Source organism: Mytilus trossulus, chromosome 12 (genome assembly GCF_036588685.1).
Source record: "Mytilus trossulus isolate FHL-02 chromosome 12, PNRI_Mtr1.1.1.hap1, whole genome shotgun sequence".
In the NCBI taxonomy this organism is placed as follows: Eukaryota; Metazoa; Mollusca; class Bivalvia; order Mytilida; family Mytilidae; genus Mytilus; species Mytilus trossulus.
This window is the reverse complement of record NC_086384.1, coordinates 55,648,577-55,668,949: the sequence shown is the minus strand read 5'-3', so window position 1 is coordinate 55,668,949 and position 20,373 is coordinate 55,648,577. Positions and strand designations below refer to the sequence as shown.

Below are 20,373 nucleotides of genomic sequence, written 5' to 3'. Positions count from 1 at the left end.
ATATGGCCATTGTTATATTATAGTTCGTTTCTCTGTGTGTTACATTTTAACGTTTTTTTTCCGTTGTGTCGTTTGTTTTCTCTTGTGTTTGAGTGTGAATTCACATTACTATAAGACGTGTCACGGAACTTTTCTTTCCCAAATTCGTGTATTTGATTTTGATGTTATATTTGTTATTCTTATCGGATTTTGTCTAATGCTTAGTCTGTTTCTGTGTGTGTTACATTTTTATGTTATGTCGTTGTTCTCCTCTTATATTTTATGCGTTTCCCTCAGTTTTAGTTTGTTACCCCAATTTTGTTTTTGTCCATGGATTTACGAGTTTTGAACAGCGGTATACTGCTGTTGCCTTTATTAATCAAAGTATAACAAGTAAAAGAAAACTTATATGGTATCAAAAACGTTACGACCACACTGGTGTAATCCTCAAATGTCACTGATATGCATATCGAAAACATTTGATCTTTGAGCATAAACTGAAAGTCCAATCTGAAGAAAACAAATGAAAATTTAAAGCTTTAAAATTTCTTATTAAAAGTCGTTCTACCAGGACACATACATATTGTCAGCTCCAGTAACGAATTCCCTTCAAGAATGACATAGGACAACCAAAATCTTATCATACTCTTCAAATCCCGATTTCTTTAAATCTACTGTGTTTTCATTGTCCATGTTAACAAGAAATATCTGTAAGCTTCTTTTTTTTTGGTTTTAGGTTGTTGTTAGTTTCAAACAAGTTAAACCTTTTGGGTTTATTTCTTTATCGCTTCTGCTGTAACGATATGTGTCGCTTCCAATTTTACCAAAGGCTTCTAGTCATTATCTCTGCAAATTAATATTGCTTTGCCAAGCTTCTAATATTTTGGAATTCGCTATGAATTTGATTACTATTTCGTATTTTTACGATTTAGGGCCTAGCACCACCCTCGATATAGAAAACATGAGAATTCTGACCTGTGATTTAGTTTCTTTCATGTGTCATAACAATTCTACGGGGTTTTAAAACAAGATAGACGAACAGAATAAATCCATGTGCGCAAAACGCATAAAAAACGGAGGAAATTTTGATTCTAACAAATTGAAAGATTCAATTTGCGTTACTAGTTATTTCCAAAATCAGACATTTTTAACAACGAAACAACGACATCCCAATTAAAATCTTACAATATGATCGCCTTGTGTACCGATTGACAGCTGTGGTGTTCTGGTTTGTGCATCGGACTACTACCACAAAGGTCCCTGGTTCGATTCACGTTCCGGGATAAATTTCAGGAACTGAATTTTCAGCTCTCCTTTGGCACCATTTGTGAGTATGATTTTAAGGAAACGATGATACTCCGTCGGTAGGGGGCGATAAATGGCTGATCCGTGTTAAGAGAAAGAGCCATATCTCTTGCATATCTCTTGCACGATAAATACACCCTTGTAGATTTCGATAAAGAGCGGGCTTATGCTGCTACAAGGCAGCAAAACTTGTTTCCCAATCCAATATAAATAAATACGTTTAAACAATAGGCTCGGAATTATAATATGTGTCCGTTAAAGATGAGATACATAAACATTTAAAAACCTGCTCTGTGTCGTGTCGTTATAGTTCAAAGCACATTTTTTGTTCAAACACATTATCATATTAAGGTATTAATCATGTTTTAATACAAGACGATAAACAGCAACCCTTTTATTAATCATAAATAAAACATAAACAGTCCATGATACTGTCCTTTAAAATAGCAATGTAATTTAATTGAATCCAAATAAAAGCGACGACAATAATTGCTTCACTGGTGTCACAAATTTTTCATTTTTTGAATTTCAAAAAATGTATATTATTGAAGCATATTTGAACATATGTTCTGAAGGATTACCATATCAGACATTTTAAAACTGGTAAAGTTAAGTTTCTGAGGTCTTTGTATAACTTCAATGCTATAAGAACAAATGACTTTTAAACAACTGATATAAAACAAATCATAGAAACTCAGCTCCTTCACACGTATTATTTTCTAAATGTGAATGGGATAAAATAATTAAAAATATAACATGTATCACATATATTCCTTTGTTCAAGCTATAAGTATGTCACGTACAGCGCATTATACTAGTCATATAAGACACTGATTAAATTGAAGTGTTAAATTTACACATACAGGTTCTATCACTAAAACGACATTCATTCTAAGCTTAATGTTTTACATCAAATAGAAATGCATCGCAATTTTCTCTACTACACACCAACAGACAGTCGTTTGATTTGTCATAGTATATCCCTGACGTCTTTTGAAGACCATCTTTCTCAGTAAGTAATTCTTTATGATGTTTACCATCAGGTGATACCACTATAACATTGTTAGATCTGTAGCAAGCAACATAAACATTACCATACTCATCTGTTGTAACTCCCGTCGGCATGCGCATCCCATTATTAGTAAACGTCCATTTGACTGACTTATTCAAGTCACAACAGTATAAAGTATCAGTGTAGAGATCAGTTATGAACAATCTGTCGGTATCACATGATAAGCACCGTGGCTTTGATTCAAAAGGCAACGTGAAAGATAGGACTATCTCTCCTGTCAGTTTTATCACATTTATGTTCTGGGTATTGATTACAGCATAAATCAGTTCATTGTGATAAGATATTCCGCCAATTATACCACTTGTTTTAATAGTATTCTTTACTTTTCCTGTGTTTATACTGATAATGTCTATACTTTCTCGATTATATGACACAGCAACCTCGCTGTCGTTTAGTACCGATATACTCAAAGGTTTACCCGACAACATGATGTTTCGATCCAGACTTCCATTAAAATTGTAGATGAGTAAGCAGGAGCGTTTATAATCAGTAAACACCAACTGGTCATTTGTAATTATACAATCTTGACTTCCGAAATCTGAATTTGATTGTAGTACAATCCTTTTTCGTCGGTTAATATCAAATTGGAAAGACGATTCAAATGGTACTGATTCTGCAAAAATGTAAACAAATCTAAGATGATAAAACTCTAAGGATAAACGTATGATGTTTTTGACGTGAACATATTCTTACTAAATAGCTAAGGTAAATTTCGGTGTAATTGAACAATTGTCAATAAAAAATAAACCAGTTGTAGTGTTAATTGATACTCTTTTAACAGAAGTTATGTAAATATATCATAGAAAGTCTTCAAACAGTAGAACAATTGTAATCCAATTCAAACAGTTGATATATATTGTGTATTAATATTCAAATAACGCTCTTATACACCAATGGTTTGAATGAGTGATATTATCACAATCTGTTTATTTTAGTTACCTTTGTACAGTCTTGAATTTTACTTGGTTTTTAACAATAAACATTACTTTTTTACGTCATTGGCAAATGTACTAACTTCTACATTCTATTTGGCCTTTTTGTTAGATTAAATGCATGTTTTATTGATTTTTTTTTGTTCATGCTATAACTATTTAAACGTGTTACATAGTGCTTCTACTGAGAATGGTAAATGATAAGATTTATTAGTGGTGAAAAAAGTACCTGTAATCTCTGGTATTGTTAAAGTAACAACAACTGTTTCAGTTTGTCCTGGGTCATTTGGTGCTTCTGCAAGCATTCCAGACATAGTATTCTTCAATTCGTCTCTAAGTGTATCTACTTTTCTAAAAACGGTACTTGCAATCTCTGAATAAATGTTAAGGTCCTCTGGGGAAACTGCCAAGATTTTTATACTCATATCAGATGTCCTGTTCAACCTCATTTCGTCGAGATTTTCCAAAACTTTTGTTTTATTCAATGTTGCCGGTAAGGCAAGATGTATAAAAACGGGGACATGAACACTCTTACAACCTGGAAATCAGAGTGAAAATTCTTTGTAATGAATATAAAAAATTAGTTAAGAAATGCACTGTTTCATGAAATAATGATTATACGCAAATAAGTCGGTACCACAATATTATAAGTGAAGCTCAACATTCTTCTCTCTTTAATTTTTTCAGTCAAAGAACATACCTTTATTTATTGATTCTGTATCCTTAAACGTGTTCATGTTTTGTTCATTCCCAAAAGCCTTAATCAGTATATTGATGTTGTCAACAGTTGTTTTACAATTTCCTGTGGAAATAAAAGGAAAATAATGCTTTAACAATAATGCTAAAATATTATTGTCAAGACATACATAAAATGTCTTACGAAAGTCGCATAGAAATAGTGAGGTTATCTTTTACAACTTACTTAATAGTTTGTTTTTTGTCAATTGTTGCAATCCGTTCTCTTATCGTTATCTGCCTTTATTTCACGTAATCGGTCTTAATGAATTTGTTAGGAGACCATACTTGTGTTGTCAAATTAATTGAAAATGGTAGGCACAAACTATGATATCAGCACCAAATGAGGTGGAAGTACTGAAACTTAAGATAACACAAAGAAAACCTATATGTGGATCTCTTATACAATCACGTGGTCAATTGTTGTACAAATTCTATAACAGGATATATGTGAAATATCAACGACACACATGGATATGTTTAGACAAAAATACCCATATTGTATATAATGCATTTAAAATCTTCAATCTTCGGTCGTCACCGTTTGTTTCACAGGAACAGTATCTGTATATTCAAATTCTAATGTATGGATATCAGCTATATAACGTAATGTCTTTCACTTAACTTGTATATGTATGTTTTTTAAATTTTTGTATGACATGTATGATGCCCCTCAATAGATTTAAATTAAGTTGTTCAATGTCCAATATGTTGCAGCTTATAAAATGCTTGATATAAAAGTTAACTTCCATTCATAATAGGTACAATGTTATTTATTGAGAAGCTATGGAAACAACTGCTAACCAAAGAAACACCTTGTATAGTTTTGAATTTTATGATAAGAAATATTATATCATATATTCAGTTTTCAAGTTTTCAAAATGCCAACAACAAATTAGGCGCTTTTGGGAATTGAGTCAGCCACGTAAGAAGTTTGCACTTTTGACTGAAATAAAGTGTTCAGTGTTTTCTATGGAACGCCGGAACTGTCTTATAGTGTAAAAATTTAATGTGTTTTGTCGCTTTTCCTTTACGTCCTGACATTTCTTCTTTACGTTATGTGCAGATGCTTTTATTTCCTGACACGGCATCTCTGTGTCATATCAAATAAACAATTTGTTTGGTCAAACAATTGTATGATATGTCATTGCTAAACTTTTGTGTGTAAAATATGCATTACATTATGCTGCAACGACTATATATTTTGTAGATACTTCCAGATTTTATGACCAACAACCTTTACATGCTTTCATATTTACTCTATGTTGTGTCTATTCTTTCTTCACGCAAGTCGGTTGATAATTGCGTCCTGTCTCAAGTGTGATTGTTATGTCAAATGTTCTTAACTTTTCGTTTTGATACACCTTTGTTCTATGTAAATTTCATGATATTATTGGTTTTTGGAGTTTTTTGTGTTTATACATATGTATCTCCAGTGAACAATACAATACATCATGGTATAATTCATATGCGTTTAGCCGTACAGTTGATACTCTCTGTTAGCATTCATTACGTGATGTGCAAACCTCGTTTACCTTCTGTGCAAACATCGTTCACCCTATGTGCAAACATTGTTTACCTTTTGTGTAAAAACCTACTTCGTTATGTGCAAATACTTATTAAATTATGTATAACAACTACATCATAATGTGCAAACACTATTACGTTATATGCAAATACCACTTACATTATGTGCAAACACCATGTAACACAAATGGAAGTTTTTAACGACCTTGACTGGCTATACAGCCCTTGCACGGTCGGTGTAAGTTATGTGCACATGCCTATTATATTATGTCCAAAGACTTATTACGTTATGTGCAAACACCTAAAACGTTCTGCTAAACGATTATTGACACAGATTGAAACAAAACGCATCAATGATATGCATTTTAGATAAAGAAAATTAAAAGTTTTAGCTTTCTTACAAAGTGTGGATTTTTATATATTGATTGGTTAAAATGCTATATACATACAATGTATCTAGTTTTCTGGGAAATTATTTTGCTCTGTGTGCGTTATGCATCCATGCCTTAAAAATTTGTTCACTTTACTTGTTGAAATTTTTTATAAATATTCAGACACGACTAAGGAACAATTTGATATAAAGAGGAAGATGTGGTACGAATGCCAATGTGACAACTCTTCACAAGAAAGCAGTATGCTTTGTTATTACCCTCCAAGTAGGGTTATAATCTAGCGAGAAACGTGTACTAGATTAATGCTACAAATGCAATAACGCCTCCCATAATTCATGTAGCAGCTAAGGAATCCTACAAAATGTCTAAGATTTTATATTCGTTCATTTCCCCTGACAGTTGTAAATGTTATTCTGAATAACCTTCCTAAGACGTACTATTTTCTCCGTCCCTGACAAGGCGTGTTGAGACGTTAGAGTGTCCCCAAAAGGGATGGTCAGGTGACCCGCCCCTCTTATCTGACAACTTTTTTTAAAACTAACAGGGATTTTGGAAAAATTTGATCCGATTTTGGATCAGACAGGTAGAAGGGTGTAACAAAAAGCTGCATTTTCTCTAAAAAAAAGTGTTATTTTTCGTATTAAAAACTTCCTTTTTAAAGTTATCCTTTAATCCACAATTATGACGCAAACACATATCTTTTCTGAATGAAAGGGTTATTAGTAGTTATCAAAAGTACCAGGATTATAATTTTATACGCCAGACGCGCGTTTCGTCTACATAAGACTCATCAGTGACGCTCAGATCTAAATAGTTAAAAAGCCAAATAAATACAAAGTTGAAGAGCATTGAGGATCCAAAATTCCAAAAAGTTGTGCCAAATACGGCTAAGGTAATCTACTCCTGGGGTAAGAAAATCCTTAGTTTTTCGAAAAATTCAAAGTTTTGTAAACAGAAAATTTATAAAAATGACCATATAATTGATATTCATGTCAACACCGAAGTGCTGACTACTGGGCTGGTGATACCCTCGGGGACGAAACGTCCACCAGCAGTGGCATCGACCCAGTGGTGTAAATAGTTATCAAAAGTACCAGGATTATAATTTTATACGCCAGACGCGCGTTTCGTCTACATAAGACTCATCAGTGACGCTCAGATCAAAATAGTTAAAAAGCCAAATAAATACAAAGTTGAAGAGCATTGAGGATCCAAAATTCCAAAAAGTTGTGCCAAATACGGCTAAGGTAATCTACTCCTGGGGTAAGAAAATCCTTAGTTTTTCGAAAAATTCAAAGTTTTGTAAACAGAAAATTTATAAAAATGACCATATAATTGATATTCATGTCAACACCGAAGTGCTGACTACTGGGCTGGTGATACCCTCGGGGACGAAACGTCCACCAGCAGTGGCATCGACCCAGTGGTGTAAATAGTTATCAAAAGTACCAGGATTATAATTTTATACGCCAGACGCGCGTTTCGTCTACATAAGACTCATCAGTGACGCTCAGATCAAAATAGTTAAAAAGCCAAATAAATACAAAGTTGAAGAGCATTGAGGATCCAAAATTCCAAAAAGTTGTGCCAAATACGGCTAAGGTAATCTACTCCTGGGGTAAGAAAATCCTTAGTTTTTCGAAAAATTCAAAGTTTTGTAAACAGAAAATTTATAAAAATGACCATATAATTGATATTCATGTCAACACCGAAGTGCTGACTACTGGGCTGGTGATACCCTCGGGGACGAAACGTCCACCAGCAGTGGCATCGACCCAGTGGTGTAAATAGTTATCAAAAGTTTTAGGATTATAATTTTATACGCCAGACGCGCGTTTCGTCTACATAAGACTCATCAGTGACGCTCAGATCAAAATAGTTAAAAAGCCAAATAAATACAAAGTTGAAGAGCATTGAGGATCCAAAATTCCAAAAAGTTGTGCCAAATACGGCTAAGGTAATCTACTCCTGGGGTAAGAAAATCCTTAGTTTTTCGAAAAATTCAAAGTTTTGTAAACAGAAAATTTATAAAAATGACCATATAATTGATATTCATGTCAACACCGAAGTGCTGACTACTGGGCTGGTGATACCCTCGGGGACGAAACGTCCACCAGCAGTGGCATCGACCCAGTGGTGTAAATAGTTATCAAAAGTACCAGGATTATAATTTTATACGCCAGACGCGCGTTTCGTCTACATAAGACTCATCAGTGACGCTCAGATCAAAATAGTTAAAAAGCCAAATAAATACAAAGTTGAAGAGCATTGAGGATCCAAAATTCCAAAAAGTTGTGCCAAATACGGCTAAGGTAATCTACTCCTGGGGTAAGAAAATCCTTAGTTTTTCGAAAAATTCAAAGTTTTGTAAACAGAAAATTTATAAAAATGACCATATAATTGATATTCATGTCAACACCGAAGTGCTGACTACTGGGCTGGTGATACCCTCGGGGACGAAACGTCCACCAGCAGTGGCATCGACCCAGTGGTGTAAATAGTTATCAAAAGTACCAGGATTATAATTTTATACGCCAGACGCGCGTTTCGTCTACATAAGACTCATCAGTGACGCTCAGATCAAAATAGTTAAAAAGCCAAATAAATACAAAGTTGAAGAGCATTGAGGATCCAAAATTCCAAAAAGTTGTGCCAAATACGGCTAAGGTAATCTACTCCTGGGGTAAGAAAATCCTTAGTTTTTCGAAAAATTCAAAGTTTTGTAAACAGAAAATTTATAAAAATGACCATATAATTGATATTCATGTCAACACCGAAGTGCTGACTACTGGGCTGGTGATACCCTCGGGGACGAAACGTCCACCAGCAGTGGCATCGACCCAGTGGTGTAAATAGTTATCAAAAGTACCAGGATTATAATTTTATAGCCTTGTTTCACCTTCACTGGCCATACTCGAAATTAAATCCCGCAGCTTGACACTCCAGATAATGACTTTGATATATCCGTATTTGGTCTGGTTACTTTTCGAACCGTGTCATCAGTTACAGTTAAGTAATTCGCTTTTTTTCTGGGTAATATAAAAGAAGATGTGGTATGGTTGCCAATGAGACACCTATCCACAAAAGACCAAAATGATCCATACATTAACAATTATAGGCCACCGTACGGCGTTCAACAATAAGCAAAGCATATACCGCATAGTCAGCTATAATAAGCCCCGATAAGACAACATAAAACAATTCAAACGAGAAAACTAACGGCCTTATTTATGTAAAAAAAAATTAACGAAAAACAAATATGTAACACATAAACAAACGACAACCACTGAATCAAGTGAATTACAGGCTCCTGACTTCGGACAGGCACTTACAGAAATAATGTATCGGGGTCAAACATGTTAGCTGGATCCCAACCCTCCCCTAACCTGGGACAGTGATATAACAGTTCAACATAAAAACAAACTATAAAAATCAATTGAAAAAGGCTTAACTCATCAGATGTACAAAAATACAAGAAGACGTGGCGGGGTACTTATTGATACCGACACAAAAAGACGCAATGAACAGATCTGAGAGTACTCGCAGTTATCTGACAGCTAGTTCAAAGCCACTAACAACTAATAAAAAAATCATGCTTCTAAGACTAAACTATTATTCCGTACACATTTATAATCAATACATTATTCCACAGTTGTTGATATAAATTTATCTTTTTGTTCAATATTTCAACGACTATCGACGTATAAATTAGAAACATCAACTTATTTTCCGAACGGAGAGGCATAAATTCAATCAATATTATTGCGGGATATACGGTATAAACGGTAAGCTTTGATGCGTTTAGTTATGAACGCGAATGGTTCGATAAATATACTAGCTAAATACACAATTAAGCCAAATGTTTATAAAAGGGATTTGCTGCACATCATTATCATGATTATTCTGAGAAATCTTATTTTAAAAAATATAAAATTTCATACAAACATATTTTATTGGATCTAAATGTTATCATTCTAAAATAGTCATTGTTTTGACAGTTTCCGTTAATATAATTCAATTATTAGATATATCGGTCTCTTCTTTGTCGGCTACTGTTAAAGCTAGACGTTTTTTATTAATAGCTAGAGAGGCATGAAGTTCATATGATTCAATCCAAATTATCCTAAAAGTGCGGAAACACTCTTGAACTGATGCAATCTTTTTCGCCTTGAAATCGACGTAATATATTTAGTCAAAATTCTTTAAAAAAATTACTTATAAAACGAAAAGAAAATTGTGACAGACTTTAACACGAAAGGTAAGGCTTTAATTCTTCGGTAATTTTCCTGCTACTGATTATAAATTAAAAAGGTTCACTTGTCATGTTTTGTATTGTTGGAATTTTGGAACCCTCGTGTTGATCCTTTTAAAGCACCATGAAACAACGAACTCCTAGTTTTCAAAAATATTTAAATGTGCAGTATGTCATTGCTACGATTTGAGTTCTCAAAATGAATCAAGATAAAATAAGGATTGTAAGACTTTTGTAAAAAACATTAAACCCTTGTTATGTTTTATCATTTTTTGAGAACATCTTTTTGTTAAAGATATGAATTAAAGTGCTGAAGTACTGAACATCGGATGACCGCAAGTTTTTGTGGACGGTCACAAGCACCTGTCTCAGAAAACCAAATCACATCTCTTTACCTAAAAGTGACGTTAAAGTACAGATATATATTTTTTCTGAGACAAGTCCGTGCGTGGATGATACATTCAGCCTCGTTGTAGTATTGATACAAATCAGTAAACTTTGTTTTTTGTTTTACATTATTTTAATATTTGTAAATTACAATTGCATGAATATATATTCTTCATCCATTTGTTTATCATTCCATTGCACTATATTAAAAATAGTGCTGTGGAAGTGCATGGTGGACACTCTTCTGTAATAATCCAATTTTTCTAATAGATTGAAATTGAGTTGGCATTCATATTTTCCCGCAAAACGTTCAATGTCTCACACAGAGAGGAGAGCAAAGACAGATAACTCTGAATCAGATATTACAAACGTTCTTGAGATATTCTTCCGCATGCGTTAACACACTTTTTATATACGTGTGTATCAATATTAAAGATTTTTTACTTTATTTATGCTTCTAACGACATTTTCATATTATTAATTTATGTTAAAAAAAGGAATGTTAGGAGTATCAATTCAAAATGAATTAAGAACAAGCGATAAGGAATGTAATTTTGCACTCGATAATGTCCGCCTATTTATCATGTTTATAATCGGTTACAATCTACAAACGAAGGTTACGTAAAGGAAATTTAGTCGACATCAAATGTTATGAAATGAATACAGAAGTTGTTCATTTATATATCAATAGATAAACACACGGACCTTTTTTCTTTTTTCTTTTTGATTTCTCATTCAATGACCAGTGGAGGAACCATAATTTTTTTAAATGTTGAAGCTGCGTTTGTCGGTTCTATAAGCAGTGTGATAAAGAGGGGGCTCGGGGAAAAAACTCACTGCTAATTTTAAAAAAAATTACAAGATAAGAGGTGGCCAGAAAAAATCTTCGTCCTCGTTCAATATAATCTGAACGGAGGCATATATAATGTGTTGACCTTGTCAAAAGTCTATAATTGATAAATTTAATTCGGCGCCTTCTAAAACCATATGTTATGATTATGTATGCAAGATGTTGCGACCTATGAAATGACCCGCTTGATGCAGATGAAAGAGAACATTACATAAATAAGGTCGTTAGTGCTCTCGTTTGACTTGTTTCACGTAATTGTTTCGGGGCCTTTTATAGCTGACTATGCGGTATGGGCTTTGCTCATTGTCGAACGCCGTACGATGACCCAAAGTTGTTAATTTCTGTGTCATTTTGGTCTCTTGTGGAGAGTTGTCTCATTGGCAATCATACCACGTTTTCTTTTTTTATATCAACTTATTTTCCGTTCACATTTTCCGTAAAGAAATGAAGTTGCATTTTGTTTTTTTACATGTACAATGTAGCTTTTTTTTACTTCGAATAACAGGGTAGAGCTTTTAGGTTAAGTCGATATACACGCCATCTTGAAATTAATTACTTGTCACATATAAATTTTGTTTGGTTGCTTCATGATGTGACTGATATTCAGCAACAACTATTGGCTTAAATGAGATGAAGAATTACAGACTGTTCTCTTATGAGGATATTAAGCCATCAAATGCTGGAAATTAACTATGTGTATTACATTTCAGATCAAATGTTAATAATTCATGGTCGTTTTATATGCATATATTTCAAACTGAAATTGAAAAATGTAATATCAATCATTAATATGTCTTTATTTCCATCATAATCTGCAATATGCACGATTTGTTTGCTAAAATATGTTCCTGTACAATGTTTTCAAAAATGCATTATATGTATTCTATGACTTTTGTCAATCTAGGCACAACTCTAAAGAGACATACCTCCAGAATCGTGTCTGTATATTTGTAAATATGTTACTTTTCAACAAGTAAAGTGAACAAAATATAAAAGGAATTGATGTATAACGCACACTCTTTAAATAGAACAACACAATTTCTCCTAAAAACTATATATTTATATATCCTTTTTATATCAATCAATATATATAGATTATTACATTGATACAAGTGGATTATCGGAATCATCCAATCGAGATAGTTAAAATTTATAATTGAACTATCGAAATTGGATAAATCCGATAATCCACGCGTAACTATGTAATAATCTGTTTCTCTAATGATTAAAAGATCAATTTTCTTCTTTTCTAAACCAAAATCCCCTTCGAGTGCCTTCCAGTTTCCAGGAAGTTGTCAATTTCATGAACACCTGTGAGAACATTTTGATCATTTCAGAGAGCTGAGATGACTCTTTGACTCAGCCAATCATCTTTTAAGATCACCGGCAACCACATGTTGATTTAAATTCTATATACAATGGGTTCGGAAAGGGATATATTTCCATAAAGTTAGAGAAACAAAAATACCACATTTCTAATACAAAACCACCAAACCGATGCACACATATTTCCTTGAAAAAGAATACAGCGAAGTAGTTCAGAGCTTTTTAGAAAGCTAAAACTTATAATTTTCTTCATTTTCAAAAGTTATGATATAATTTTAGTGGTGTAAGGGAGATAAATCTAACCTTTTTTGTCCCAGAATGCTTTTTTGCTATAAGGTCACACTTTTATACATGTATATACATTTAATTGATGGTTTCTTTCCTTCATTGTAAATTTATGAAGGTTTTTATTGCGTTAATTTGTTAGATATTGAAAATAGTTAATTCTTTTATGAGAGAGGGGATTTTGTTCGAAACATTACGTTCATCATTATTTTATGTCAAGTTCATTGATTTGTTTATTTTTAAAACTTGATATGGGCATATGTATGTAATCAGAATCTTCCAGATATTTTATATCCAGTATGTAAAATGGTAAAATATAATTTCTTTTTGGTGTATCCATGGCAAAAATCTGCATTTATTTGTTATAAAATATTGCAAAAAGTATATCACTGATGCGTTCTATTTTAATCTGTGTCAAAAAAGCTTTTACCAGAACGTAATATGTGTTTACACATAACTTAATAGGTATTTGCACATAACGTTATAGATTTTTGGACATCATGTATTACAATGTAGGCATATGAAAATAACTTACATGGTGTTTACACATAATGTAAGCGGTATTTGCACATAACGTAATAGAGTTTACACATAACGATGTAGTTGTTATACATAAATTAATAGGTATTTGCACATAACGTTATAGGTTTTAGCACATAAAGTAAACTACGTTTGCACATAGGGTAAACGATGTTTGCACATAGGGTCAACGATGTTTGCACATAGGGTGAACGATATTTACACAAAACGAATAAATTGTTTGTACATAATGTAAAAGACATTTGCACATGACGTAATGAATGCTAACAGAGATTATCAACTGTACGGCAAAACGCATATGAATTATACCATGATGTATTGTGTTTTTCACTCGAGATACATATTTATAAACACAACATAACGCCAAATAACTATAATATCATGAGATTCACATAGAACAAAGGTGTATCAAAACAAAACCTTCAGAACATTCAGCATAACCATCACATTTGAGACAGGACGCAATCGTTAACTGACTTACGTAAAAGAAGAATAGACATAACATAGATAAAATATGAGAGAATGTGAAGGTGGTTGATCATAAAGTTTCGAAGTATTCAGAGAATATATAACAGTTAACGCATGATGTAATGCCTATTGTACACAACAAACTTTAGCAATGACATATCATAGAACTGTTTTACCTAACAAATAACTAATACGACGATGTCGTGTCATGAAATACGGATATTTGCACATAACATAAGAAGAAACGACAGGACGTAAAGACAAAGCCACAGAACACATTAAATCTTTCCACTATAAGACAGTTCCGGCGATCCATATTTTCAGTACGAAATACACCATTCTTCAGAAGTAAATATCTCTTTAATTGTTAACTGGCATTTCATACTTAGGGTCATCACATATATGCGTTATATAGATGAAAGAAAATGTGGTATAAGTGCCATTGAGATAACTCTTCATCCAAGTCACAATTTGTAAAGTAAACTATTATAGGTCAAAGTACGATCTTCAAAACGGAGCTATATAAATGGCACGATTTATTTGCTTTGTTTATCTATCAATACCATTTTGTTTGTATGCAGTCAAAAACTTAGTTCGAAAAAGAATTAAAGTTTACTTTATGAGTAATAAAAAATAATATAACAGTTTATTTTTTAGCAATGGTATTCACCGTTGGACACCGTCACGAACTTTTTATGAATGTGTATAAAATTCCGGAACGGTGTACTGCTTGTAGCCTGTTTTGTTCAAATTAGATCCATAATTGCATTTTTCAAAATACAGATGGGTGCAGTCCTAACCTGTACAGCAGGTTAACTTGATAACCAGTCATTTGGACTGGTCAAAGTTAACCTGTGGCCGGATTTATGACTGATCTGACCAGTCCTATGATTAAACCAAGTTAACTTGAAAAAACGGACTTGGTCCTAGGACTGTTTTGATGTCTGCCAAAAAGTTAACTTGGATAACAGGTCCGCTATTGATATAAGTTAACTTCAAACCAGTCCTGCCGTAAAGTTAACATCAGTTAACTTCGAAACTATTCCTGACACAAAGTTAACATAAGTTAACTTTTGCTTTGACAAATCCGATCGAAACCAGACCTGTTCCAAGATTAACTTTTGACTGGTCTGCTCAACACTAAGTTAATTTGTAACCAGGACCGCTCTACATCGATTTAAAAAAAATATTTTTTAATATCTTCGTTTCGTTGTATAAACATCGAAAATAAAGTAAAATCAATACTTCCGTTATATAAACAGGATTAAATACAAATATTTCAAAATAAAGTACGCACAAAAAGTTGCTTGTTACACAAATTTACATGTGATCTGCCAATTTATAAATTAAAAAAAAAAGATCCTGGTTACAATAATAACGGACACTAAATAAAAATTCCAATACCTATATCATATTCAACCATATTTGCACTTTTTTATGTATATCTATCGGTATATCTATGAAAGAACGTATATTAGATGTCAGTTATATGTCCTTGATCTATGAAGCCACAATCAGCAATATTTAAATTTCAGGAGAGAATTTATTATACAAAATGAAAGCATCATTGCAACTTAAAAGTAGTTTTGATACCTTAGAGAGACTTGAAGAACAACATTATTTGACCGCATCGATTAAAGCTGACCCTATGTGCACTTTAATTGGTAAATCTATATACCATGTATACCTGCATAGTAAATCAGCCATATTTTTTTATGTCAGGATTCAATGTACAATACAATAAACAGCAATATTGCAATACAATTTCAAAAATATTTTTGTTCCCATAAATTAAGGGTGCCAGCATGTCCTCCTTTTATTCAAAATATTGATATGTAACAAAATTTCAGTAGTTTTGATACCTCGTGCTGACTTGTACAACAAAATTATTTGACCGCATTGATCAAAACTGACCATATGTGCACTTTAATTCGAAAATCTATATACTTGCACAGTAAATCAACCATATGTTTTACGTCAGGATTCAATGTATAATACAATGGACAGCAATATTGCAATACAATTTCAACCAATTTTTGTTCCCATAAATTTAGGGTGCCAGAATGTCCTCCTTTTATTCTAAACATTAAAACGTAACAAAATTTCAGTAGTTTTGACACCGCATGCTGACTTTTACAACAAAATTATTTGACTGCATTGACAAAAACTGACCATATGTGCACTTTAATTTGTAAATCTATATACCCGCATAGTAATGGACAGCAATATTGCAATAGAATAACAACAAATTTTCGTTCGCATAAATTAAGGGTGCCAGCATGTCCTCCTTTTATTCAAAATGTAACAAAATTTCAGTAGTTTTAATACCTCATGCTGAATTGTACAACAACATTATTTGATCGCATTGACCAAAACTGACCATATGTGCACTTTAATTTGTAAATCTAAATACCCGCATAGTAAATCAGCCATATTTTTTATGTCAGGATTCAATGTACAATACTATGGACAGCAATATTGCATTACAATTTCAACAAATTTTTGTTCCCATAAATTAAGGGTGCCAGCATGTCCTCCTTTTATTCAAAATATTGATATGTAACAAAATTTCAGTAGTTTTGATACCTCATGCTGACTTGTACAACAAAATTATTTGACCGCATTGACCAAAACTGACCATATGTGCACTTTAATTTGAAAATCTATATACTTGCATAGTAAATCATGATCAGCCATATTTTTTATGTCAGGATTCAATGTACAATACAATGGTCAGCAATATTGCAATACAATTTCAATCAATTTTTGTTCCCATAAATTTAGGGTGCCAGAATGTCCTCCTTTTATTCTAAATATTAAAACGTAACAAAATTTTAGTAGTTTTGACACCGCATGCTCATTTGTATAACAAAATTATTTGACCGCATTGACCAATAATGACCATATTTGCACTTTAATTTGTAAATCTATATACACGTGATATACCCGCATAGTAAATCAACCATCTTTTTTATGTCAGGATTCAATGTACAATACAATGGACAGCAATATTGCAATACAATTTCAACCAATTTTTGTTCCCATAAATTTAGGGTGTCAGAATGTCCTCCTTTTATTCTAAAAACTGATACGTAACAAAATTTCAATAGTTTTGACACCTCATTAAATCTAAATGCCATAATTTCCTCCTTTTATTCTAAATATTGATACGTAACAAAATTTCAGTAGTTTTGACACCTCATGCTGCCTTGTACAACAAAATTATTTGACCGCATTGACCAAAACTGACCATATGTGCACTTTAATTTGTAAATCTATATACCCGCATAGTAAATCAGCCATATTTTCTATGTCAGAATTCAATGTACAATATAATGGACAGCAATATTGCAATACAATATCTACCAATTTTTGTTTCCATAAATTAAGGGTGCCATAATGTCCTCCTTTTATTCTAAATATTGATACGTAACAAAATTTCAGTATTTTTGACACCTCATGCTGACTTGTACAACAAAATAATTTGACCGCATTGACCAAAACTGACCATATGTGCACTTTAATTTGTAAATCTATATACCCACATAGTAAATCAGTCATATTTTTTATGTCAGGTTTCAATGTATAATACAATGGACAGCAGTATTGCAATCACATAACAACAATGTTTTGTTCCAAAAAAATTAGGGTGCCAGCATGTTCTCCTTTTATTCAAAACATTGATATTATACATAACGAAATTGCAGTAGTTTTGATACCTCATGCTAACTTGTACAATGTTGTACAACAAAATTATTTGACCGCTTCTACCCAAACTGACCAATTTTTTATGTGCACTTTTATTTGTAAATCTTTATGGCTGCATTATAAATCAGAAGTATTTTTTAAATGTTGCGATGGATTTAACCTAAGGCCTTTATGTCTTCACCTGGCGCTCCTCTGCACATTTTAGTAAGACCACAAATGTAAGCAATAATAATTATTTGACAACAATTCATGCAAAATTTTGTCCGCAAAAATTTAGAGTGTCAGCATTTTATCTCTGAATTCATAATATTGAACAGTAACTAGCTATAGAGATAGTAGTTCAGGATGGTGTGAAAAACAAAACTATTAGCAATGATTAGCCGGCCGCATCATCCAAGTACCAACACTGACATGTCTGAATTCATTTGTACTTTATAATACAAAAGTATATGAGGTTCTCTTCTTGGAATAGTATACTGTTAATCTTTTATGTCGGTTAATTGATTTTGTTTGTAAATAAACGTCATGTGGCAACTATTTCATTCAACTGCACAAATCTCGCGACAAATCTGACGAATTTGACGAGATTGTTGATTGTTTTACCCCACCTTACGTATCCGGACAATGTACAATTTCAGTTAGAATATTCTGCAGAAGATAGAATAGTAAATCCATTGCAAACAAGTTGAATAACAATGAAATATCCATGCATGTATAAATTAAGGAAGAGACAGGTAAAAAACGGGGAACGAAGCAACGTCGACAATGATGTTGATATCCTACGATATAAGAATATTGTTCCGATGCGTTAGGATAACCTTTCTGTCCGCTTTCTAATAAAAAAAAACCCTTTCATTTCCTTTATGATAGTTCTATGTGAATGTATAGCCATGATTGTTTTATGTATATAAGAATATATGAAATAAAAAAGAAAAATAAATGTGTTGTATAATATCTAGGAGGGTAAGCGAGTAAAAAAATTGCTTTACAGGGGAAAACAATGCGGATGTTGTTTATATATTTTAATTAAAGCTCAAGTCTGATATGAAAACTCTTAAACACGATAATCTGTCATAAGCAGACCTGTCATCAGGTCTGGTCAAAAGCAGACTTGTCCACATGTCTGGTCAGGAGCAGTCTTGTCCATAGGTCTGGTCTGGAGCAGACCAGTCCCCAGGACTGGTCAAAAAGCAGACTTTTCCACAGGTTTGGTCTAGAGCAGACCTGTCGATAGGTCTGCAGCCGTCCTAAAAAAGCAGACCGTAGGTCTGGTCCACCAACGACGAAGTTAACTTGCTTGTCTGCTTGAAAATTATCAAGTTAACTTATAAAGCAGTCAACAAGTCTGCTCCAAGTTAACTTTTGTCAAGGTTAGGACCGCACCCATCTGTAGTTCGTGTCGATAGCATGTGTAAGAGTAATGTTTCATACAAAAACATGTAAAATATTATCTTTTTCATACTGAGCCACGTGTTTTACCTGGAACTTCCTATCAACTCCGTGTTATAATGATATTATTTTTTTTTTCTTATTAGTTGTATCTTTTTTACATATTGCAGAAAAAATACTTTTAATAACATTCTGTCCTGGAAATAAATAGAACAATTTTTCGTACAGTAATTCTAATATAACTCCACATATTTACGTATTTCCTCCATTGTTTTCTGGGAATCTTGTCCAATGGATTTTCTGTCGACCTTCGGACATTGTATGCGAAAAGCCTGTTCTTTATTGTTGAAACGTTCTATTTGAGCTCTCTTCAAAAATATAACATAACATGTAACAGTTTTCTATCTAAAATCAAATATAGATAAATTTATTCCAAAAGTAACAAACAGGATCCAAATTACTTTCAAAACAAGTTTGTCTAGCCATAGAATCTGATCAAAATGTAACTAACATCTGTATTCTGTCAATAAAAGAGTTATGTCTAAACTAAAAGCAGATATGTGAATGTGAACCAAGGTATATATCTTTTATTATCTTTTTTTCCGAAAAAGGCTTTCACTTAAAAATGTGTAATATATATTTTACTTTTTTTTTAAGTATGAACATGACAAACAATATCCTCACAACAATTATAATTAAAAGTTCTTATTTAAAAAAATCTTTTATCACTCTTATAGAACTTGAAATTAATCATTGTAATGAACAAATTACACGACAAGCATCCTCTTACCTCAAATTCAGCACATTTGTTTCTCCAGTAGTCACGACAAAGAATCTCATACTTCAACATATAATCAGGAATACAAGTAATCGTTTTTGTTTGTTGAATCTTTTGCTTGGTTGTATCAGCGAATTTATAATCTATGAGCTTAGCTATTCCCAATATTGATCCTTTCACCATTTTCCATTTCCTTCTAAATTTGTCGTCTGACATTTCTTGTATATCTGATAGATGAAATATCTCATTTCGCACTTCTTTTATTTGCGCCATCCAATTATCTAGCCCTAATTCTTGTTTTCCACATTTACAAATTATATAGTATGCAAGTGTTATATCAATGACCTTGATATTGATGTTTTCTATTGCAACATATTTACAGATACAGGTTTGGACTATTTTCCTGCCGATATATGTTGTGTGCTTTTTAATTTGTTTTAAATCATCA

At 32.6% G+C, this 20,373-nt stretch overlaps 2 protein-coding genes across 2 annotated transcripts in view; both read right to left on the bottom strand.

Moving 5' to 3' along the window:
* Positions 1 to 1,770: 1,770 nt before the first annotated feature.
* LOC134693738 (uncharacterized) lies at positions 1,771 to 20,283 on the bottom strand. Its single transcript, XM_063554639.1, has 5 exons — positions 19,938 to 20,283; positions 19,404 to 19,515; positions 3,989 to 4,090; positions 3,518 to 3,826; positions 1,771 to 2,969 (listed from the first exon to the last, which is right to left on the bottom strand). The coding sequence occupies exons 1-5, from the start codon at positions 20,196 to 20,198 to the stop codon at positions 2,182 to 2,184; spliced, it is 1,572 nt and encodes a 523-aa protein (XP_063410709.1). The 5' UTR covers positions 20,199 to 20,283; the 3' UTR covers positions 1,771 to 2,181.
* Positions 20,203 to 20,373, bottom strand: part of LOC134692599 (uncharacterized) — a 30,854-nt gene continuing 30,683 nt past the window's right edge. Inside the window, exon 12 of the mRNA XM_063553057.1 lies at positions 20,203 to 20,218. Within this exon, the coding sequence (XP_063409127.1) occupies positions 20,203 to 20,218 (16 nt within the window). The remainder of the gene's footprint in view (positions 20,219 to 20,373) is intronic.

Coding starts and splice junctions, on each gene's coding strand:
- LOC134693738 (XM_063554639.1), bottom strand. CDS start 20,198: ATGGCGCAAATAAAAGAAGTGCGAAATGAGATATTTCATCTATCAGAT. Junction 19,516..19,937: donor ACAAATGTGCTGAATTTGAG/GTAAGAGGATGC, acceptor ATATTTTTGAAG/AGAGCTCAAATAGAACGTTT. Junction 2,970..3,517: donor AACAATACCAGAGATTACAG/GTACTTTTTTCA, acceptor ACATTTTTGCAG/AATCAGTACCATTTGAATCG.